Source organism: Phyllostomus hastatus, unplaced genomic scaffold (assembly GCF_019186645.2).
Source record: "Phyllostomus hastatus isolate PE091 unplaced genomic scaffold, TTU_PhHast_1.1 phas_contig_86, whole genome shotgun sequence".
Lineage (NCBI taxonomy): Eukaryota > Metazoa > Chordata > Mammalia > Chiroptera > Phyllostomidae > Phyllostomus > Phyllostomus hastatus.
Genome location: NW_025333977.1, coordinates 8492858 through 8517826, shown reverse-complemented (window position 1 = coordinate 8517826; position 24969 = coordinate 8492858). Strand labels below are relative to the sequence as shown.

The following is a 24969-nucleotide window of genomic DNA, read 5'->3' as shown; positions in this document are numbered from 1 at the left end:
TGCTGGGGGTCATAGCCTGCAACCCAGGCATGTACCCTGACTGGGAATCAAACCTGTGACACTTTGGTTAGCAGCCTGCACTCAATCCACTGAGCTATGCCAGCCAGGGCTCTTTTTTCTTTTATCTTTAATAAAAGCCAAATAGTTATATAGAAATTGAATATCTTAAGTGCTACAGAGTGATTGGAGTAGTTTAGAGTGATTAATGGAAAACTTTGTTTCAAAGGTAACTTTGAGTCGAGTCTTAGAAATATCCATTGTTTGATAGACTGGAGAAAGATAAAGAAACTTATAAAATAAAAGGCATTGAAGTAAACTTTGTAAGTCCAATTTTTAAAGTACATTTCTCAGCTTAATATATAACTTCTTACTATTTAAAAAATCAATCTCGGTTAATATGTATATAACCTGCATATACACAGGGTTAAGTAACTAATTGAATCATATCAGAAATGAAAACATCCTAGTTGTGTCCTTAAGGTAATTCTGCTGACTCTAATGTAAGCGTTTTTTTGTCACTGTTTTATTTTCTAGAAAGTTGGGGGAAAAATCTGGATATCCACCTTTTTCTATGTTGTCAAGAGAATTCCCCCATGGAAGGTAGGTAGTATAAAAGTAACAATTTCAACTTACAGCAGTGCTTGCCCCGAAGAGAATCAAAATTGAATGCTGTATTTTACTAGAACTCTCTTGACCTTAATGCTCTTGAATAACCACAAACTATAAATAACTCTAAATCCAACTGAAGATTCTTCACTTACTATTGATCAATGGGACTTGTTTTAACCTACCGTGTACAGAGAGATGGACTCATCTGTACTACATGGGGAGTTTGTTTTCAGTTCTTAATTGTCACAGCCAATTTGGAGTATACCCCTTCACTTTTTTATTGTTTTCATTTAATACATATTTATTGTAGACCTAGTATATGATAGACATACGCATAAGTGCTGAGTATACAGCAGTGAATAAGAAGGAATTATATTATTGCTGTGGACCCTGGTTTTCCACTCTCTGAAATAAATATATTAATGTCCTTTTAATAGCCCAGTTGTTCATCAGTGGGGTGGATAAAGAAGACATGGTGCATGTACACAATCAAATACTCTGTGGCTATAAAAAAGAAGGAATTCTTTCCCTTGGTGACAGCATGTATGGACCTGGAAACTATTATGCTAAGTGAAATAAGCCAGTCAGAGAAAGATAAATACCAAATGATGTCACTCATATGTGGAGGCTAATGAACGAAATAAACTGATGAACAAAGAAGCATAGATACACAGAACAGACTGACAGGTCTCAGAGGTGAAGGCCATGAGGGGGACTGAAAGAGATTAGCCAAAGATCATATCTGCATGTACGTACAGTCCATGGACACAGACAACAGTGTGGGGAAATCCTGGAGGAGTGGGCGGGAGCTGGGTGGAGGGTTGCAAAAGGGGAAAATATGGGGCACACCTGTAGTAGTGTCAACAGCAATACAAAACACTTTACTGTTTAATACTTAAAAATGTTTTCTTTTTATACTCAGGAAATGACTCAGTGAATTTCTTTTTTTTAAGGATTATATTTATTTTATTTTTAGAGAGGGGGAAGGGAGGGAGAAAAGAGGGAGAGAAACATCAATGCGTGGCCTCTCACACTCCCAGATGGGGACTTGGCATGCAACCTGGGCATGTGGCCTGACTGGGAATTGAACTGGTGATCCTTTGGTTCTCAGGCCAGGACTCAATCCACTGAGCTACATCAGCCAGGGCTGGATTTTTTGTCTATCCAGCAATTAACACAGCATTATCTGGATGATAGATAGATAATAGATAGATATATAAAAATATTGATAGATATAGACAAATATAATATATAGTCTTTGATTTTTTTCTTTACAGTAAGGAGAAGATATCAGATAGAAATAAATGACAGCTTGAGGCCCAGGGAAATATGTTGGAGATCACCTACCACATTTCCCTCTATTCTGTCTTTCATTTATTTTGTCTTGATGAACACATTTAAAAATATGTATTATAATTTAAAGAACACCAAAGACTGGTAATGTTACAGTAATAAATATAGTAGATAGATATTTCATAAACTGTAACTTTCATTTAAAGTGCTGCTTCTCCAACCTAAGTGCCCATCAGTGAATGAATGGATCAAAAAATTATGGTACATTTACACGTTGGAATACTACTGAGCAGAGAGAAAGAAGGAGCTCCTATCCTTTGTGATAACATGGATGGAACTGGAGAGCATTATGCTAAGTGAAATAAGCCAGGCGGTGAAAGACAAATACCATATGATCTCACCTATAAGTGGAACTTAATCAACAAAACAAGCAAGCAAGCAAAATACAACCAAAGACGTTGAAATAAAGAACAAACTGACAGTAACCAGAGGAAGGTGCGAGTGGATAATGGGGGGAAGGGGAGAAGGGCTGTCAGGAACACATGGACACATAAAGGTCACATGGACAAAACTAAGGGTGGGTGGGATCAGGGGAGGGAAGTGGGGATGGCTGGGGTGGAGGGGAGTGGTGGGGAGAGAATGCAGACAACTGTAATCAAACAAGAGCAACAGAAAAATAAAAGGCTTCTTCTTCCCACAGTGTAAAAGTTTTTGTGGTTGCTGCTGCTGTTTTTTGCTCACTTATGACAGCTGCAGTACGTTTTCACCAGTGCCCAAAGGAAAACCGTTTGTGGTGCCCTCCTGCTTTCTAAGGTTTTATTTTATAAGAGAAACAGGAGATAAAGTTCTGATCTACTTCTATCATTCTTTGTCAGCAGCTGCTTATTTTCCTCCCAAGACTGCACCGTAACAGATTCTCCCAATCATGCATATGTGTGAGCATTTTCAAATATTACAATTTTGAGCAGGTTGTCTGCTTGATGCGTTTCACTGTCTGAGGGGGAAGCCCTAGTGAATTCTATCTAACCAGTCTCTATGTTTCATCTACACAACCCCAGGAAAGAAGAAAAGGAATTCAAAAGCCATATGAAGAAAGAAAGCTAAGATCAGTGGATCTCAGCTGGAAACCTAGCAGGGTGCACTCTGGCACTCATCACGTGGAGGCCAGTTCAATTTCAAAATTTTGCAATATGTTAGAAATTGAGAAACTGGAGTTCTGAGTTAGATCAATGTACAGAAAGCTAAATATGCCCTCTCTGTTTAATAGCTTCTGTAATAAAGGCACTTATTGTTTAAAAAATGTGATAAGACTATATTATGCTTATCATTTGAAAGATGTTGTAATTGAAAATTACCTAATGACTAGCTGCATGATCAAAGGTGAATTTCTTAAATTATTCTTGATGCAATGATTTCATTACGATAAAGTCATGTTAATTCATATCTACTAGCATTGTTTGAATTAAGCCACTCATAAAGAACTAAGTATAGCTCTTGGCATCCAGGAGGTCCTCAATAAATCCTAATGTTGTAGCTACTATTGTTATTGCTGTACAAAATACTCCTGTTGACATTACAGTGAGAAAGGATCACAATGTACATTGAAGCCCAGATGGATCTGACTTAACCTACCCCCCAAAATTTACTCCTGGCTTTTGGCTAAACTGCTGGATTGAAATATGAAGGGCGACAATTTAATGCATGAACCCTAGGAACTGCTCCAGTAAACTGGGTGGTAACATAGAAAAGGCTAATTTGTACAGTGCAGAAAGTGTAGGTGAGTAAAGGCATAGTGACCAATGAGAATCAAAACCTCCTGCACCTTGACTAAAAATGGATTATTAGTCCTTTTACGAGTGGAGAAAATACACAATGCATTCTCAGTGAAATTCTGTGAATTAAAGGAATGCAGCTTTTGCATGAACCTAAAAACTTTTTTGTTGATTACCTTCCTCATCGTCCACATGGATCACTCGGTCCCTTTTAAATAATACTCACTATGTAAGATTTAAGCAAGGTATGCTTCCAAGAGTGAATTGATGGGAAAAGTCTTTCTCCTTACCTGAGAGCAAATGTTGAGCATAGGGAAGCGTGGTGCATAGTCAAGTACGTTAGGAAAGAATGTTGCTCATTAGGAAAAGGACATTTTCCCCTAACGTAGATCTGTGTATTAGAGAACCCTTCCCCACTACCAAAAAAAGAAAGGAAATAAAAAGAATGGCACACCGGAGCCACCCTCCACTACACTGTAAAAATACTGACATAAGAGTTTGTTGGTAAACTAAATTCTTGACTTATTTCTGATATCCAATTTCATTCATATTCAAAGAAACTCTCACCTCGTCAGGACAAATGTATCTTGTCTAATCTTGCAGGTGTGAATAAGTTCCCAAAATGTTTTGACAATGCTTTCAGAATTTAAATAATATCTATAATCTAGGATCCTATTCATTGTGACCCAGTTAGTTGCTAATATTTAAATATCTCTTCAACTTTTCTCACATGCTTAGAAATGGTTGTGATATAAGAGTATATATTTCTCACTGAATTCATCTCAGCATTTCAATTGCTATATATTTTTCTTTGCAAGGATTCAGAAAGCTGCTCAGAAACTTGAAATATTGTGACTACTATAAAAGGTCTCATAGAGAGAGACCATTATGAGAGTGGTTGCAGTTATTCCCCTCAATCTTCTCATCCCATCTAGGAAAAATAGCTTGACTCTAAGCACTCTGTTATCAAATGGGCTCTCATTAGTTATTGATGGACCAAGGGGATTTAACTAAAGTGATATTTATTGCTGCAGAAAGACACAAGGCCAACACTGACATAAGTCGCAATGTGTGCCCACAAGTCATGAGAAAGATGGCAATCATTAATATTGCAATGCAGTGCCTCAACTTGGCAGGAGCACCAGTTGTATGATGGGAAGCAGGGCAGAACTGTGGACTTTGGAGTGAAGAATTGGCTATGTCCTTTGTGGACTGGGCCACAGGATTCTAGGTCAGGCAGCACAAGCAGTCTTGGGGAGCTTCTTTCCCACAGTCAGGATTTTCAGCTGCATGCTCAGCCTCTGAGGGCCAAGACTTTGCACGCTTAAGCAAGGCTAAAGACATAGCCGATGTCATCAGCTCTCTTTGCAATTTCCCGAGTGTGGCAAGTGGCAAGTTCTGTGGTTTAGAAAATGTTGTAAGGTCAGTGGGGTTTATAATGTAAGTTAACATCTCTGTCTCACCGAAGAGATCATCCAAACAGGCTGAAGTCTGACCCATGCACCCAAACACTTACAGATATATTTCTGTCAAAGCACATGCTGTGTTCAATTGATCTCTGTTCTTCTCTATCAACAGAGATTTTACACTGAGAACTGGTCTCGTGGCTGTCTGCCCAATCCCACCCTCAGAGGTTGATGCCCAAAAGCTTTTCAGTGCAGGTTTGTACAGTAGATGACTTTTTCTTTAACTGTAAATGAATTATAACACCTCTCTTGCAGACAAAGAAATTAAACCTCTTTTTAAAAAATGTTTTCTTTCTTTATAGTATCTCTATATACCTTTTCTAATAAATTGCAACTATTCATAAAATAAAACATTCAAATACAAATAGTACAGTAAAATATATATCAAGATATTTGTAAATATTTAAGTTAACATGTCAAATGCACCCCAAGTGTCTTTTCCTAGCCAAAGATAACTAAATTATTTGAAACTCCCACATACCTTCCAACCAAATGAACTCATATTATTTATAACTAGTTTAAAGAAAAAATGTGTTAAACTTTCTACTAAAGCCCACACATAATAAAAACAAATTAAAAATAATCTATATCACTGCTTTTCATTAAAAATATGTGAGCTACAGATACAAGACACACATATAATTTTAGATTTTCTAGAATGAACATTAATAAAAGGTAAAAATAGCTTAAATTAACCTTAGTAATACATGATAATCAATATGAAAATTAAGTGATAAGATATTTTTGTATAAAGCCTTTATGAAATTGTGATCGAAACTATAGAATCACATACCCAAAGTTTTATAAGCAAACTGAAAAATTTTCCAGTAACCAAATTGAACATCAAAATATCATTTCCCTTTAATATTCACATCCATCCATATTGACAAATTGCCTTATCTTATGAAAAATAATTGATTTGACTTTAAAGAAAAATATAACTGTTTCAAAATAATATCTGCCCAATGTAAATAAATTCAAAACCCCTTGTGTCAATATAATTAACAATAAATTAAGAGTAGTGACTACATTGTAAAGTATCTCTATGTCAGTATCTTCTACATGTTCACTATTTCTTTTTCTTTTTGCAGCCAATTTATATAATGCTGTCAATTCACTGTACATTAACATCTTCTGTATATTGATTCCTGTTAGAAATGTGTGAAAATCGTTATCACTGATTCTTATTACAAAAAAGAGTGAATTTCAATACAAAATTTTGTACCTGTCTAGCCAGGTTACAGATAAGCTTTACTTGGAGCTTCAGAATTAGCTCATTCATATAAGAAAAGTCACACTGCCATTTTTTGCATGTGAGAATTGTATACTTAACAAATATTGCTTTTCTTTCAAGAAAGTCTTCAACAGTATAATAAGCCTTTGTAAACCTCTTTAATGACTCATCAACGAGCATTTTTAAAGAACACAAGATGATTAAACTCATTATATTCTTTTTAAAAAAGATTTTTATTGTTCAATTACAGTTGTCCCCATTTTCCCCCATTACTCATGGTTTTCTATTCATTTCAATAGAGGCATAAATTGGCAATGAGTTATAATATAACATTCCACATATATACTGAGCAATCCAAAAGCACCAACCACCCCACTTTTCGCAATCATCTTTAGAAAGCTTGTCCAAACACTGTCAGCGTGCATCACACAGGGGAATGAAGCAATAGGAAAATGTCTCTTGTTTTACATTTCCATTAAATCTGGGATCTTGACCTAACAAGCATAATTAGAGCACTTTCTGTCACTATAATTTTTTTCATAACTAGTTAAAATTATTCTTTGGTGGATGTAAAATATTCAAATATATCCATGTCTGGAGTTCACATTTTTTCAATTTTTTAGTTGTAAGTTGACAACTGTATTTTTCTGTTTTGTGAACTTGGAGTGTTTTGTTTTGTTGTTGTTGTTCTTGACACAGAATATACCTAAGTATTAATTGGGCAATGTTTCTTGTACTGCAAAAGTCACCTACAACTAAAAGTGCTTGCATTTTAAAAGTTTGTTAGTTAACTGATGTTTGGTTAACTGATATTTGTAACTGATTATTACAAATATTTTGTACTATACATATAATTGTTTGGTGGCTTAATTAAAATACTTTTTTTAAACTATTTTTTTAGTCTTCATAATTTTCAAATACAAGCACCATGATTATAATAAATGTATATACCATACATAATGTATGTGTATATATAGTTTTATCACATCTCCATCTAAAAATGATTTGCCTTTTTATGTGAGAATCCAAACTATTTTCTACTATCCAAAGTTATGAGCTCAGATAATGTTAAAAATCATTTATAAAAATTTTCTTGAACATTTAATTCTGTTTTCAGGTAAAGAAATGTGCTGATTTTTTTAACCATTGAAAAAGAACTTACAAAAATTATGACTTTGCTAATAATGTCTATAATACTATCAACTTTATTATTTTTTAAATTTATTTTCTAATCTGCTATAGAAAATTGAAATTGCCACTTCTTATAAAGTTTTCAGTACAGGGTCTTCTAGTCTCTTGTTGTAGTAGCTGTTCCAGGAATTGTGTCAGCTTGTGCATCTCCATTTGACTATGCGTTGGTAGTATGCATTCATTTTAGGTGTTAAAATGTGTCCAACTTATTTTTTCAAGGTAGAAAAATGACCGAATTGAAAATAACTGCTTGAATGTAATTTCTAACTAACATTTACAAAAATATTAAGTATGCTGCTTTCTTCATGAAATATTCAAATACACACATTACAATAAACAGTTTATTTAGAAAAATAAAGTTACTCATTTCTTGTAGCTCTAATTAACCACCTTAGTTTTTTTATTGCCTAAAAATATTACTGTTGAGACAAAAGTTCTAAGCAAACACATCTGGCTTGTAAAATGCCAGAGCTGTCACTGGCATGGATTTGGAGTCTTGAAACATCCTTGTAGGCAGGAATATGACCTATGTGCAAACTGTTTTTCAAAGCAATTGCCTCAATTTAATGCCATTTGTCTATTATTACAAAATTCACTTCTTAATGCAAGCAAGCCTATTGCTGTGCTAGGATACCAAAGTTAATACCAATGACTCTTAGATACTTTAGTAGGAAGAAAAAAATATAGAGGAAAGTAGTATTTTCAAAGGTGCAGAAGAGAGTAAATAACATTTAGGATAAAGTGTAGAAGAGTTCCACTAAGTTATCGAAAAACAACACGATGGCTCTGAGGACCCTTGAAAGTTCACAGATCATGAACATAATCAATGTAAACAAACCTTTTGATTCTCACTAATTTGTTTCTGATTTTGAGGCTTATATAGTTTGATGACTCTACAATTTTACTACAGATTTTCATTTAGCCAACTCAGATAATGATTTGTGATTCTATCTCTGATTTTAAGTCCAGGATAGGAAATTGCTCCATGGAATCCATCCTCAAAGTGATGATGGGTCACCCTAACTCCAGCCTTCTGAAGTCGAGTGACATACATGATTCCATCATCTCTTAAGACATCATACTGGCAGGTGATGACATAGGTAACAGGTAAGCTATGTAACTTATTATCATCAGCCAACAAGGGAGCTGCCCTCACATCTAGAAACCCTGGATACTTTTTAAACAGCTCAGAAGTACCATGAGTTGGACTATTATACAAGTGCCCTTTCTTAAAGATCTCCGGGAGCAAAGAACTCCAATTAACAAATTTGAAGAGCTGGGCTGATTCCACTGGTGTGTGCTGATTGAAGAGCATGGCTTTTTCAAGTGATCTGTCCGTGGTAAAGTATTCACTCAAAAACCTGACCGTGAGTGATTTGGTCAGAGTTGGAAATAGTGCGTTATCCCGATAAGATGGTAAATCCATATCCAGAGCCTGCAGGGCCGGATAAATTAAAGACTGGATCTTGAGTTTGATCTTGACATCTGGGTCATCTATGATCTGAGAAATAATTTAAAATCAGTTGTTGAAATAATTTTCATTGATAGTATATACTTTCATTTATGAGGTTGATATGAGATACAATCAAAGTTTCAAAAAGGTAATCAGAAGCAATAAAAAAATACATCTCAAAGAACTTTCCAATTTTCAATATTATATGTAAGATTCAGTGTCTACACTTAAATACTATAAAGGTAAACAAAATGATTTGCACTACTTTCCTCATGGATATGGAAAACAGACGATGTGATTAAATCTTGACACGTGTAGCTAAACTTTGATTTTTCTCCTTTGTCTTTTTAGAGAATTAAAATTGTATTAGTCCCGTCAAAGAATTAACTTTTTGTTTTTGTTCAAACCTACTCTAAGCTTGTTTTGAATATAAGAATTTCTGTTCTTGTCATTATTATCTTTTCTCTTTTTTATTTTATTTTTTTTATCTTGAGTCAGATGCTTATTTCAGTCTCTCTTCTTATCTCATATGCTTTGGAGAAAATACAATTTCTTTTAAATATACAGAACATATAAAAGATATACATTCTTTTTAAATAGTGACTGGTAGGTCCTTAGTGTATTTTTTAAAATGTCCATACAAAGAAAAACATATTATTTGTCTTTTTCTTATTGATTTCCTACATTATTGCACTTAGTAAGAGTCCAAATGCAGTACAATTTAAATTCTAAACTTGTGGCCCACCACTTGGTCGAGTTTTAAAAATGATCATGTGTATTTGCTATATCCTTGTTCCACTGAGTTAAATGTATTGATTGTTATTGCAGTCATCTATCTTATTATTTTTGCCTACTTGTTCTCTTACTTATTAAAAGAAGTATTCTCAAACTTCTTGATATGGACATAAACTTGTGTTTTCTCCTGTAGTTCTGTTAATATTTTCTTCATGTATTAACCCCATGTAATTAAATCCATACAGATTGAGAGTTGTTGTATTTTCTTAGTCATTTAAACCTTTTCTGTAATGATGTGATCTTAATCCATCAATTCTTTCCGATGTTATTACAAGGTATATATATTGTCTATGAATTACTTTCAAATAATCTGCTCATTTATTTTTTCAATCTGACAATCTTGGTCTTATAGCAAGATCATTTAGACCCCAAATATTTAATTAGTAAAATAATTGGTGATCTACTGCCTTATTTTCTCCATCCTCTTTCATTTATTTTTTTCTATTTTTGCCTTCTTTCAAATTGATTAAGCTTTTAATTATTCTATTTTCTGCTTTAGTAGCTTATGTTATGCCTTGTTTATACTCCCTAAGTGATTACCGTAAATGTGTATTCTTAACATCTCAAAGACTAATGAACTTACTGAAACATAATTCCAAATTTTTATTTCTTATTAGATGAAAAAAAAGGAACCTTATAAGACTGGAAATTTATCCTCTTCTGTCTCCTTAACTTATAGTTTGACCTTTTTCATATTTTAATTCTATATACCTCATTATTTTAAATTATTCTTACCCACATCTTACCACATTTTTGCTATTAGCTTCTTCCTGAAACTCAAACTTTTATTTGCATTTTCATTGCATCTAAAACATTTCACTTAAAGCATCCTTAGTGTGTTTCATTAATAGCAAGTCCTCTCAGTTTGTTTGTTTTTCTTTAGTTTTTTTTTATTGAAGTAGATGCTTTTTTTAAAGATTTTATTTATTTATTTTTTAGAGAGGGAAGGGAGGGGGAAAGAGAGAGAGATAGAAACATCGATGTGCGGTTGCTGGGGGCCATGGCCTGCAACTCAGGCATGTGCCCTGAGTGGGAATCGAACCTGCGATGCTTTGGTTCGCAGCCTGTGCTCAATCCACTGAGCTACTCCAGTCAGGGCGAGTTTTAACCAAATAAATCTATTTCTCCTTTATTCTTAAAGTAAAAGTTTTGTGGAGCACAGAATTAGGTTAAGTCATTTTGTGCTGCACTTTTATGCTATCGTCCCATTCACTTCAAATTTACTTTTTGATATTGAGAAGTAAGCTTCCATTATGGCTTGAACTTCTGTGAAGTTACTTTTTTTCTGCTTTACAATTTTTTCCGTTTCTTTTTGTTTCATTTTGTTTTGCTGGCTTCTGCACTTTTCCTTGTGTCTATATGTACATTCCTTTCTAGTTTAATGTTAAGCTTCTCAAAAATGATTCTTAGGGTTCAGGTAGCTTCTTTTATCTGTGGCTTGATATTGTTAATGAGTTTTACAAAATGCTGTACTATTGTGTTTTTAAACATTCTTTTATCTCATTCTCTCTCCTCTACTTCTGGTATGACAACAGGAATTCTGTTGGATTTTCAGACTATATCTGCTATATTTCTTCTCTTCTCTTTCATATTTGTTAACTTTTTGGCTCCCTATACGTCATTTTGCATAGTTATGTATGAGTTGGATATGACTCATCTTTCAGTTTATAAATTATCTGCAGCTGTGTGAAAGTCAGTAAAGCAATTCATAAAGGTTTTGATATTGATAATTTTATTTTTGAGTTTTAGAACTTTTGTTTTTTTTTAAAACTCCACTTTTCTACTGAAATTTGCAATCTCGGTTGTGAATGGATTGAAGAAAGTAGGGTAGTTATTAAATATTCTGTGGCCCGTAACTGTCGCATTTGAATACGGCCAAGTATTCTGCCTGCTGATTCTGCTTGCTTTCCTTCATTGCTGTTTTGTTTACTAGTTTTCCTGGATATGTTTTATTCTGTGCTAGATACTGAATTTCTAAAAAACATTTGTAGGAACAATTTAAAGTCTATGATGGTACTGTGTGTCTCCTGGGAGGCTTTTTATATGACTCTGTCAGGCACAACTGAGGATCAGCCACTCACGCCATTCATATTTGAAGTGAAGGCCTGAGATCGCCCCCACCATCCAGGTGGTGTGAAGCAGAACTCTGAATTCACGTGGTTGTGTAACAGTGGGGTGTGTTTTGTATCACTGAATTATACACTTCATTGGCATGACAGAAAATTTTGTTATGTGTATCTTAGCACAAAATTTTAGAAGTACAGGAAGAACCACAATAAAACTTTATATGCATTACCTTCCTGTTAAAAAAATGCATGGAGGTTTGTATTGCAGCGGGTTCACTCTGGCCTTGAGAGCATCTCTAGGAAGGGCCTCAGTGAACCTGAAGAGCGGTTCGGGGGTGTCCTCACATTTGACTTCAACTCTAGCCCTGAAAGACTTCCAAAACGTATCTTGTTGTAACATTTTTCCTTCCTTCCTTCCTTCCTTCCTTCCTTCCTTCCTTCCTTCCTTCCTTCTTCTCTCTCTCTCTCTCTTTCTTTCTTTTTGAGTGCCATAATCCTTTAGGGTAAAGAGGACATTGAGTACTGGGTTTCTTTTGTAGGTGTTTTCCTTCATCTTTTAAAAAAACTTTTGGCCTAGAAATTTCTCATATCTTATGAACTTTTTGATATATTTCAGATTATTATATCTTATCCCAATTTTTAATAATTATGGGTCAGAATTAATTTGTGCACCATGGCAGAAACCAGAACTGCATACAACAAAGGGCCAATTATGCAACACAGTGAAAAGGAATTGATGCTTGAAGTGGCTTGTTCAAGGTCACAGCTGGACCTTACTTTAGCTTCAAAAATCCATGGCTCCTGATTGTTCTTTGCAGTACATCGAGGTACCTCTCAGAGAGACAATGGGTAGCAATATAGAACTCAACTTCTGGAAATAACAAATATATGTTCTGTAGTATATTAAGAAAAACCACAGGATTTTTATCTTTCTTTTACCTGGAAATAATGAGAAGGTTATCCTAAAAATACCAATCGCCAAACTTTATATACTTTAAAGTGTGTATGGAAATAAATAATAAAAACACATGGTCTGTTTTATTGCACAATAAATTTGTGTGCTATATTTCTGATTATATTTATTATTAAATTATGATGATTTATTTGCAAATACACTATAATTTTTTTCATATAGGAATATTGTTCCTATATGAAAAAAGCCATCAGTGCCAAGTTTATTTCTTAGATTAGATAAACCAGTATCAAGAATAATTTTATTCATAATCTATAGACTAATTAAGTACCACTGAAAATCAATACTTAATAGGTGTCCAGTTTTAGCAAAATGTCATAGAAATAGTGTAATAATTGATACTTGAAAATAATAGTTCCTTTTTAAAATAAATAATATTTATGAACCTGCCAACATTTTTGTCAATAGGTAATTTTATTATTCCAAAAACAAGTTTTAATGCAAGTTTTAGCATGCTCCATTGAAGACAACTGAAATTATTTGATTCTTTAGTGATGGTGGTTGGTGCCATTGCTTACACAAATTGCTTACACAAATATATCCCCTAGTATAACAAAACACTATGTTACTTACCTGACCATATCCTTTATGTTTAAACCAACAATATATAAAGAGGATTTAATTATTTTATTAAAAAAATCAAGTAGGAGATAGAAGTAGAATCAGTAGGTATATTAATTTTCTCTGATATGATCTCTATGTAACTCTATATGGTAATATATTTACACTGATATTTTAGTATTTTAAATAAATACATTTATGTGTAGAACATTTTATATAATGAGACAAATTTGAGCAACATACCTTTTGAGTGACTGCTGCAGCCAAATTCCCTCCAGCACTGTCTCCAGAAATTCCAATTCTTTTAGGATCTACACCATATTTTTCAAGAACATCCTGGCGTAAGAACCACTTTAATGAATTATATACATCTTCAAATTGAGTGGGAAAATGATATTTAGGTGCTAATCTATAACTGTGGGCAGGAAAACATGTTCTTTCAGTCAATACTTTTAATAAAAATGTGCATGCATGCTGTAACACTAAAATCAAAAGTAAATATTTTAAACAAACATATTTTGAATCCTAATGAATAAAAGGACAGACTTATTTTTAAAGACAGTACTTGATATAAAAACTTTCACAAATATTATTTTTATACTTTTTTATACTAGTAAAGGCTTGAATGACAAACCTGGAGTAGACTTTAGAAAAAAAAGCACAAGTGATGATTAAGTAAACTTCTCTCAGGATGTTATCCTTTATAATCATTACTCTATCTCTATATTTATTGTTATTTATCTACAATCAATAAATATCAAATAAATCTTAAGAATTATTGTATTCCAACATAATTTATTGATCAAGTTGGCAAGCAGTCACTCCCATGTTTTTTCATTTTCTCTTATTGATTATTGATCTAGAATGATTTTTAGAATTGAGTTTACCTATATTTCTTTTAAAGAAGGATCATACCATGAAATATGCCACACTACTGCTTTAAATGTATTTTATCACTTAATTCTCGAAACAACTCTGTGATATGGAAGATATTATATGACTCACAGTTTACATATGAGAACATGGAGTTGCAAAGAGATTTAACTGGCACACAGTCACTCAGTTAATTCGAAAACCAAACTTTGGGCCGGATTCTCTGACTTGGAAGCCCTCCTTATTCACTCTGTTCATTAACAATAGGCTAGAAATCCAGCAAAGACCCTTTGTCCATGAAATTCAATAGTTTACTTTCATTGTAACAACTTCTCGACTGCTTGTTTTTGATCCCCACTTGACCCAACTATACAACTCTTTTCTCTCTGTCTTTTTACTGGCCATGGCCAAGCTCACGTTCTCAATTCTCACCACCTCACTTTCATTTGAAACACACCTGGCATAACCCAGAAATGACCAGGACAGCTCACTACATGAAGGGCCTGGCCAAACCAAACAAACCAACAGTGCACTTACTTGGTCGAAACGACAACAGCATCAAGGCTATTAACTGTTTGTCTTGAGAGCTCGTCATAACCAACCAAAGCTGAAATAAAGAAAATAAAATCAGAGTCCGACAAGTAAACTGATGGATATTTCTTTCCACAAATGGCCTACTGCTGCACCTTTTTCCTTATTAAAATGTTCTGGGAATGCCCTGACCAGTGTGGCTCAGTTGTTTGGGAGTCATCATGCAAAAGGAAAGGTGGCCAGCTCAGTTCCTGGTCAGGGCACAGTGCTGCAGTGCAGGCCAGCTCCCCAGTCGGGGAGCTGCGACAGGGAACGGAGTGGCGTTTCTCTCCTTCTTTTTCTCCCTCCCTCACTCTCTTTCTAAATATAAATAAATAAAATCTTTAAAATTGTTCTGGGAAAATATTTCTAATATCTCATCATAGCTATAGAAAATGAAGTGTTTTGCTCAGCAATCCTTTTACATGGGTATGGTCAACTTTCTTGTCCTTCCCACATTTCACACTGTGTAACTTAAGCCAATGTCTCTCTTCAAGATTAGTCTGTGCTCCCTTCAAAGAGCAGATGTCAGGCATTGAAAGAAAAAACATAAATATACCTCCTTGACTTTGAGGGAGTCACAGTGTACTGGGGACAGGAGCAGGGAGGGGCAGGCATAGAAATGAAAAGCAATAGTGCAATACAGTAGCTGCTTTCATGCTTTAATGGAGAGGCAGAGAAAGTACTCTAGGAAATAGTATTAGACTTTACAAAAACTGCCACAGGAAGTTAAGGAAGAGTAAAAAGGAAATAGGGAGAGTTGACACATGATTTATATATTCATATTTTCTATGCAGACAAGAAAGTCTGTGTTTTCTGGGGTGTTTTTGGCCATGTGTGTGGGGTGGGGATAGGTCACACATGTTTGCTATTGTGCTTGGAAAAAGACTCCCTTTTGCACATATGAACACTTTAAGAAAATAAAATAGAATTTGCCAGTAACAAGAGCAGGGAGAGATCATAAAATACTACCAGTGGACTACCAGGATGAGAAGTTGTCACAAAGGTCACATCCTGTGGGCCGTGGAAAGAGGAGTAGATATTTTGTTGCGATGTTCCCAAAGTTGGGTGCTGAATATTCTTAAAATGTACATACACACTAGTTTTCAACTTTTATTTAACATTTACCATATGAAATCATGCTTACATTTTAGATTAAGCACATATTTTTATGTTTTTATTTAATGTTGAAAGAGAAAACATCAGGTAAATACTATTTTGTTTCAGAGTTTATTCTTGTTTAGTTCCTTTTCCTTGGGGAATGGACTCCATCTCTTCAGGTATACCTTGATGGAAAGATGTTTTAAGTGAACTGCTTTGGGAAGTAGGAATGCATGGAAAATAATTGAAACATGGCATAGTCCGATTTTGTCTTAAAAATATCACTTCATTGCCAGCTATTGGATTATTTACTGTTGCAATTTATGTTTCCAATCTACATCAATACTCATTAATACCCCTTTCTCCTGAAAATATGGAAAGAAAACAACATGAAAATTAAGTTCCTCCTGGTGTGAGCTGTTAATACTTCACCATTGTACAAAGTCCAATTTCCTCCCACAGTCTGTAGGTCAGGCAAACTTCTTCCCATTCTCCAGCTCCTCCTCCCCAAATTTCTTCAACATACTTCTGTTAACTGCCTTACCTTCAGCTTATAAACATGTTCACAGCCCTTCCATATATAAACAGAAAATATGTATTTATACATAAATATAATATGCATTTTATATTATATGTGATAAAATGATATATATTAGATACATTTATGGAAATACAGAAAATAAATTGAAATGTATATGCATTTTATTTAAAAAATACCGTGTACTTAATCCACTCTGTGCTTCTTTTCAAACCCAAACCGTGTCTTTCCTTTCTACCTAAGTATATTGAGAGACTGGAGTCGCCATCACCACTACCTCATTTTTCACCCATTATTCAACTCACTTCATCTTGGCCTTCATTACAGCATTCCATCACTCTGGCAATTCACAATTTTAATCATAAATTTCTGCATTCATGAAACAGTTTTTCCTCTTACCTGAGATTTGCTACAATTGTCAGTATTATTTCTCAGAAAGAAATTTAAAATAATTTTTTAAACTAGCATAGCTCCAAAGAAATAAAGTTCAGTTGGCTGACGTGTTCCATTATCTGTGATAATGTTTACCAGATACATCACAGTAACTATCTTAATAAAATGTATGCTTCATGATAAGCAAAAATCTGTAACTAAGGCCACATACCAGCACTCCCTAAACTCATGCCACCACCGTGAATGTAAAACAAGCCCCTCCTCAGTGCCTGCGACTTTCGGTTTGGAATGTAGACACGGACAGGAACATTGTTGAAAGTGGTCTCCATCACAGTGACATTTTCGTCAGATGTGGGTGGGACTTCTTGAAAACTCATACAGAACATTAAAGTGTCCATGAAATGGTTGATTCCCAATAGTTCAGCAAACAGAGCCTAAAAGTAGAGAAAGAAAAACAAATACCAGGTTACAAACAGCAAATGCCAATGTGGTTTATAAGCATAGAAGTATGAGTGTATGCTCCCCACAGCCCTGTGTCATTTATCACAGGTAAAGGTGAATAACACAAAAATCGAGATTCAGAATCTTTACCATAATAATTGGCTCAGGCTAAAAAAGGATACATGAAGAATTCTTGAGGTATTAAAACTTGTCAGAATCTATGCCTCCTGCCTTGAGTACACAGATAAATGATGTACTCTTTGTATTCTTTTTTTATTTTAATTGTTGTTGAAGTACAATTTTCTATCTTTTACTCCCATCCCAGCCCACCCACCCAGCCCTTTCCTCCTCCCTGCCATTTCCACCTGCCCCTAGTTTTTTATCCATATGTCCTTTATACTTGTCCCTGTAAACCCTTCCCCTTTCCCCAGAAATTCCCCTGAAATTCCCTCCCCTTTCTCCTCTGAACACTGTCAGCCTGTTCTCTAAACAAAGAAACAAGCAAAATGTAACCAAACACACTGAAGTAGAGTCCTCTTTGTATTCTAAATAAGCTCAGCGTCAAGTGGGAGAAATGGATATGTAAGGAATTATGGAACAACATAACTGCCTGTCTCATAAACGTGGACAAAGAACTTTGGCGAATGTCTCTAGGGAGGTAAACTATTGTCCTGGACAGGACACCTGGAGGAAGAGGTTGCAAGTATGTGAACTTTGTTAGGAATACAGAGAGGGAAGTTCTCAGAGAAAGGCAGGTAGTGCAGCAAAGCTATAAAGTCAGGTCTACAGAGGGATGCACCAAATAAAAAGAACCTTGAAGTGAGTGTCAAGCAATCATGAAGAACTTTATAATGTTGGGATTCCAAAAAGTAAAAAGAAATGTTTTCCAATTTTAATTTCAGAATATGTGGGCTACGGTCCTGGACTCAGTGGAATGGTATTGTTCCCCCAGGTTAGCTGTGCTTCCCAATGCATTCATGCTACACCTGGAGAGGAGTTCAATTAGCAAACAAATACCTCTCCTTCTGTTGCCTGGCAGCTATCCCAAAGGGACTTCAGAAGTTAGATGCACAGCAAGCACACACCACAAAGAAACGACTGCCCTCACATTGCAATTGCCAGCAGAAGGGTGGAACTCATGCAAATGAGAGCATGACAATGCTAGTCTATCTGACAGGCTTTGGGAAACAGGCTATTCCAGCTATCAAGATGTTCATGGATCTTCTCAACCAGTGGACATCCACTGCCTTGAACACATGTGGCCTGTTTCACATGCTGGCCATGCCTCAGCACAGTGGGTGTCCCCTACCTGCTCCTCTGCAATTACAAAAGGCTGGAGACTCCTACCCACAATAGACCATCTTCTGTCCTCTTTATTCCTACAGTGTCTACTTATGTTTCCCCGTGGTTCTGCTGCATGTGATTTTTGTACGAGCACTCCCACCAATTAACAATGTGACTTGGAAGAAATCACATCAATATCAAGCCTGCTGCTTTTAAATGTTAACATAGAAAAGTGGTATTAAGGTCAGAACGTTTACTTACTTAATTTTAACAAATACATTTAAAATTTGTACAACCTTTGACATACACTAGCTGTCAAAACTTTTCCCACAAAAGTAATTTATACCAATTTAGTTGGCCTTCTGGTTTTAAATTAAAGTTAAGAACAAGTACAAGTCCTTTCTTCAAAATGCGAATCACTGGACTCTAGCATTTTATTTTCAAAGAATTAAAGAATGCTTAGGTTCAAATATTTTTTAAATGTTAGAGAATGTTACTATGTTATAAAAATTAGAGAGACGGATTTAGTCAAGAAAACAGAAATTGTAATATGTAAGAAAATACTAAGTATGAATTTTTAACATGAGTTTATAATTTCGTAAGTCTTTAAATTCTGAGGAAGTACAATAAACGCACAACAAAAGACTAAAAACTCACCAGTGTGCTAAAACCATTGCCTAGTGTCCCTACACTCTGAATTGAATTATCACAGTTTTAAAATGTCTTTGACGATGTTCCCTTTGGTAAACTGTGGTGGTGTAGACCAGTAGGATAATGGGTATATCATCTCAGATCAGCTTACTCTCTTTATACTGACTTTAAAGCCTAAATGCAATTTTTGATGTAAATTTGAAGGATCCAATGATAAAGAAGGAAAATTTGACCGACTCTGAAATTATATCCTTTGGTGTATGGACAAAATTGTTTCTTGTATCTTAGTCCTACAAAGATCTATCAGTTAAGGAAAAAAGTAATTGAATTTCTGTTCATTCAAAGGTGAGAAACAGTGCCACTGACTGCACCCAAGTTAGAGTTCTGCATATAGAGTGTGGTTATTTGGCAATTTGGAGACTTGAGTGATCATTGGACTTCAAAATATTCATCTTTTGGAGACAGACCAGTGTACCACTGAGAAAGCCATAGCAGCAAAAAGAACTAAGCAGGGCTGGGAGACTCAATGGCAAAAATGCAGAAAAAGGAGAAGAGAAGATGATAAAAGTGTTACAGAACACAAGGGAGGGGTGGGTCAAAGGCAATATACTATTACTGAAAGGAACTCCCCAGGCTCATTATGTCCACCGCCTTATACGAAAGACACCTCTCAATGCCAGAGTTTCGTGAAAAGGAAAGGAAATGTTTATTTAATGCTATACAAACTTAAAGTAGTGACCTAATGTCTTCATCAAAATCCCAGAGTCCCTTAAAACACCCACAAACACACACAGTTCTTCCTTCCCCCTTTGCCCAGTCCAGAGTACCATATCTAAGGAAAAGAAATAGAATTCCGATGCTCAGGCAGCCCCCAGTTGTTCCCAGTGATCCATCTAAGCTGGTAGGCCTCCCACGATTCCCGGTTCCATCAGCTGTGTCACCAGGATCTCTGCTAAAGCCAGGTGGTGGTTCCCCTTCTAAAGCTGCGGGGGTCCCCCCTCTAGCAAAGCCACGTGCCTCTCTTACATGTCCACAGCCATGTGGCTCTCCTTTCTATTGCCACAGCCGAGTGGTCCTCTCTACACAATGGCCGTGGGAGTCCCCACTCTGGCAAAGCCATGTGGTTCTCCATCCACAATGGCTGCAAGGAGAAGGGGTCAACACTCTGCCAAAGCCGAGTGGCGATTCTCTGCTAAAGCCGCATGGTGATTCTCTCTCACAGGGCCACCAGAGTCCCCACTCTACTAAAGACTGAGTGGTTCTCTCCCTGCACTATGGCCGAGGGAGTCTGCACTCAGCCAAAACTGTGTAGTTCTCCCTCCCAGGGCTGCCACATATTGGTTTAAATCCCCATGTCAATCTTCCTCTGCAGTCCCATTTCTGACTCCTCTCACAATTGGCTACACTTGCCAGCATTCTCATATCCTTCCAGCTTTACTGGGCTGCCATATGAGTCTGGGCAGGTGTGGCCCCATGTCACGCAGCCAGCCAATCTTCTCCAAGCTCTCATGCAGGCTCTATAACTCAGGAGAGTTACCTCCCCGGGTAAGTCTTAGGGGGAAGTTACTTCCATCCCCCTGGCTCAGAGCTTGGCCACAGCTATTTAACATATCTATGCAACCACTTAAAGGTTACAGATATGTTCAATGACCACCCCAGAGGTTAGCTGCAAAGCTGTTGCTATGCAAAACAGCTCTCAATGGCCCTGCTCCATTTGTCCCTTCCCCCCACAACTGAAGGGGGAAGGGGTGAGGGCATCTTATGTGTCTTTCTAATATTTCCTGGACACCCCGCGTTCTGGGCCCCATTCCAAAGCCCTATCTGGGCCCTCCTCTTGGCTGCAACTTATTACAAAAGTAATATTTTAAAAAATCATGTCAAGTTTGGAAGCTTCAAACTGTCTCAATGCGACTCAGGAAAACCTTACAATCTTGTTTAAGAGTAAAAAACACTTTTCACAAGTGCATATGATCCTGAACACAGGTAAGTCTGATAGTGTTATTTGACTGTGGTGTTATTTCTTCCCAAGCCTACATGCAGCCTCAGAGTCCTTTTAGGATACTGCTGAGCAATGTAACCCTCAGAGTGGGCGCCTGCGTTTGATAGTCCTGTTTTCAGAGATAGTCTGCATTTCAGACCAGCTGACAATTAATTCCATTCAATGCCTTCCATTTATCATCATCACTCAATTATTAAAAGTTTGAATTACCATTTTTTATTTTTATGCTCATATTGATTGATAAAGCACAAAATAGTACCATATGGCATTACATTCAAGCAAAAAAGTGTTAAGGTTTTTTTCTTTGGCAGGCAAGAAGAATTAGAAGAGATTCAGCTGCTTAATGGATAATACATTTATACAGGTTTGGGAAAGATACCATTATATGGTAGTCTAGTGTACTTAGCAAATAAGTTGTTATTTTTTTAAATGGGATTGAAGGTTTTAGGATAAATCTATGTGTTTTTTTTCATCTGTAGGAGAGCACACAGAGAAAGAAAAAAACAAATCAATAATGAAACAGATAAGTTAGTTCTTCCAAGAACTAAGAGTCATAGGAAACCCATGAACTACAAATTATGTGCAGTGTCAGATTAAGGCAAGTGCAACCTGCAGAATTGCACAGAAAACCATGGTGCTGGGCAAGAGAAAAGGCAAGAAAGGAAACGATCACAAACATTCATTCCAAGAATGAAAGGGCCTCTCCATGATCAAAGGCTCCAGGAGCAGGAAACATGTGAAAACCTGATTCCAGAGAGAGGTTGCTAAAGAAACTCACAAATCACTCAGGAAGGTCCAGAGGGTAGTGCGTTCAGAACTTCTAGGGTGGAGTCCAGCACTGGCAGAGCATGGCTGTGCCCTGTGCTAACAACAGTCAGGGATGAACCAGCGAACTCAGCATTCAGGAGGGCTGGAGAGAATTTAGCGGGTTCACATTTACAAAGACGTGTGTGTGTATGTGCATTAGTGATAGGAGTCCTTAAGCACAAGAACTGAATGACAAAAAAGTCTTTACCCTACCTCTGTTGCCCAGGACATTCTTAAAATAGTTTGTCCAAGAAAATTCATCTAATTCAAATGGAAATAATACAATAGTTGTCTATTTAATATTCGTGCAAGGTAGTGGTACCTTGCAAATACTGCAGGGTACTACTGCAGTATACTGAGTGCCATACTTGGATATTGCAAGTATATCCAATACTTGGTATTGCAGTATATACTGGGTACAATAAGAAAAATAGTAAGTCTCCACCAGATGAAGAAAACAAACTGGAAAAAAAGTAACTGCAAAGTGAACAAAATACATTACACAATATTGTAAGATAAGTTTTAAAATAACATAAGAAGCAATATCACAAAGAAAAACCCCACATATTCAAGGAAGATATAGGGAGATTATTGGAGGTCATTGCTAGTCAAAATATGAGAGAATTAAAAACGAATGTTGGTAGAACTCAGAAAAAAGACAAAGTACTTTCAGAAATAAATTTTAAAATAACATAAGAAGCAATATCACAAAGCAAAACCTCTTCCTATTCAAGGAAGATATAGGGAGATAATTGGAGGTCATTGCTAGTAAAATATGAGAGAATTATAAACGGATGTTGGTAGAACTCAGAAAAAGGACACAGTAATTTCAGAAATAAATACCAAATTAAAGAAACTCAAAGCATCATATTTAATAGAAATTACAGAAACAAATGGAAGGAAGAAAAATGTAGAGAAAGATTAAAAAGTACGAAGAGAAAATGATGCAAAGAAGTCTGTGTGTGTATAAATGTGTGTATGTAGGTATATATGCATAACTAATCAAAATAATAACAGAAATCAAAACAGTAAAACAAAATGAACATTTTAGACAAAATTCAATAACAACCTAAATAAATAAAACTTGAAACTACATTCTAGTAAAATGGACCCAAATCCAACAAAATATGTGCTAATGAAGTCACTGAAAATGATCAAATGTAAGGCATGCAGGGTCCGGCAGAAGCAACACCTGCCTGAGTGTGTTTGGTAGGGTAATGATATGGATGCAATAATTTATAGCTTTAATTTGAACATTTCACCTAAAATGTCATCTAGTGTGCTTAAGTGTGATATTATTATGTTACAGAATTACATGCTTATGATTTTGTATTAAAAATTGGCATTATTTGGCCCTGGATGGTGTAATTGAGTGGATTGAGCATGGGCTGAGAACCAAGGGGTCGCCAGTTTAATTCCCAGTCAGGGCATATGCCTGGGTTGAGGGCCAGGTCCCTCCCTGGTAAAGATCCCTGGTACAAGGGACGAGACAGGCAACCACACATTGATAATCCTCTCCCTCTCATTCTCCTTCTCTTCATGTCTCTCTAAAAATGAATAAATAAAATCTTTAAAAAAAACCTGGCATTATTCAAGCCAGACCCTGTATATTGCACTTGTTCAGAACCACTTTAAATGACAAAAGAGAGTTACAACACCTTTAAAAAAAAAAAGGCCAGGAAAGAGGCAAAAAGCCAAGTGTTTTATTACTCAGGCTAATTGACCTTGAATTATTTTTTTTTATTTTAGAGGCAATTTGCTACAGAGGAGGTTAAAGAAGATAACCAATAGTTTGATTTCTAAGCAATTAGCATCACTAGGAAGGAACCACAGGTCTTTGCAGGCCAGCCATGGTCACCATGTGGGCAGTGGCCAGGCTACCCCAGCAGTTCATCTGTCCACTGGACACCATACATGTCCCACTTCCATGACCTTTACCAGTGACCTGTTTCCAAATATCTCAGTAAAAATTCATTTTCATGTCTGAATACAAGATTATTGCATAGAATTTTGTAATGAATCACAACATGGTTCAGTCCTGCCATTTCTGGTGTTCATACTTTAGCACACTTTATTCTTGCAGTGTTCATGCAATGAAACTCACAATAAGACTGTTTTTCTCAGCCAGCACATTTTGTCCTTTACGATTTAAAATCAAAACTCCTTGACTACTCCCTCCATATTCATTCTGTTAGTGGTCTGCATTAAGTAATAATTAAAACATGAAAAAAGCTTTAAAATCAGAAACTTAAAGAGCACAACTACCAAGAGGGTGGGAATTGTGAAAAGTATAAAACAGGTATTCTCTCCTGATTAAACTGTTAAATATTGAGTCAATAAGATTCTATACTTACCAAATTTTGTACAGTTTTAAGTACTGCATTCACCAAGACTAATTTCCATGGCTCCTCAATATTGTCTGGGAGAGGTGTATAAACATAATACGCTCCGAGGACACCCAGCAGCAGCAGCAGAACACTCTTTTTTCCCATGACGTTTCTCTTCTGCTCCAGCTGCTTAACAGCACAGCAAACACATTGACATTTTCAGAGACTGAAATTTTGCATGCAGTTTTTGACTCTATCCCCAAGTGTTATCTATCTTCCTGGAATCAAATTCCCCTGTTCAGTGTGTGATTTCACTGGCTGTTCAGAAATAAACAGCCCAAGTGTCAAGATCTCTGTGAACATAGGGCACTTACTGATGGCAGGTTTTGTCACATCCAGTTTCCTTATGATTGCTTGGCAGTCAGTTCATTGCATAATTACTAGGTGCAGAATACTTTATTAAAAAAGACAATTTCTAAAATAAAAAACAAGAAACATTGTATGTGCTTCAACTAACAGATGTCAGAGAAGAAGAAAACGAGTATTTTTAAAGTATTGAGAACATTTACAAA

General features: G+C 35.9%; 1 protein-coding gene across 1 annotated transcript; it reads right to left on the bottom strand.

Annotated features, from left to right (window-relative positions):
* Positions 1-8441: 8441 nt before the first annotated feature.
* On the bottom strand, positions 8442-24666 carry LOC123827220 (arylacetamide deacetylase-like). The gene is made up of 5 exons (XM_045851661.1): positions 24425-24666; positions 17100-17322; positions 14824-14893; positions 13657-13828; positions 8442-9066 (listed from the first exon to the last, which is right to left on the bottom strand). Exons 1-5 carry the CDS (start codon positions 24560-24562, stop codon positions 8470-8472), a joined length of 1200 nt encoding a protein of 399 aa, XP_045707617.1. The 5' UTR covers positions 24563-24666; the 3' UTR covers positions 8442-8469.
* Positions 24667-24969: the final 303 nt, after the last annotated feature.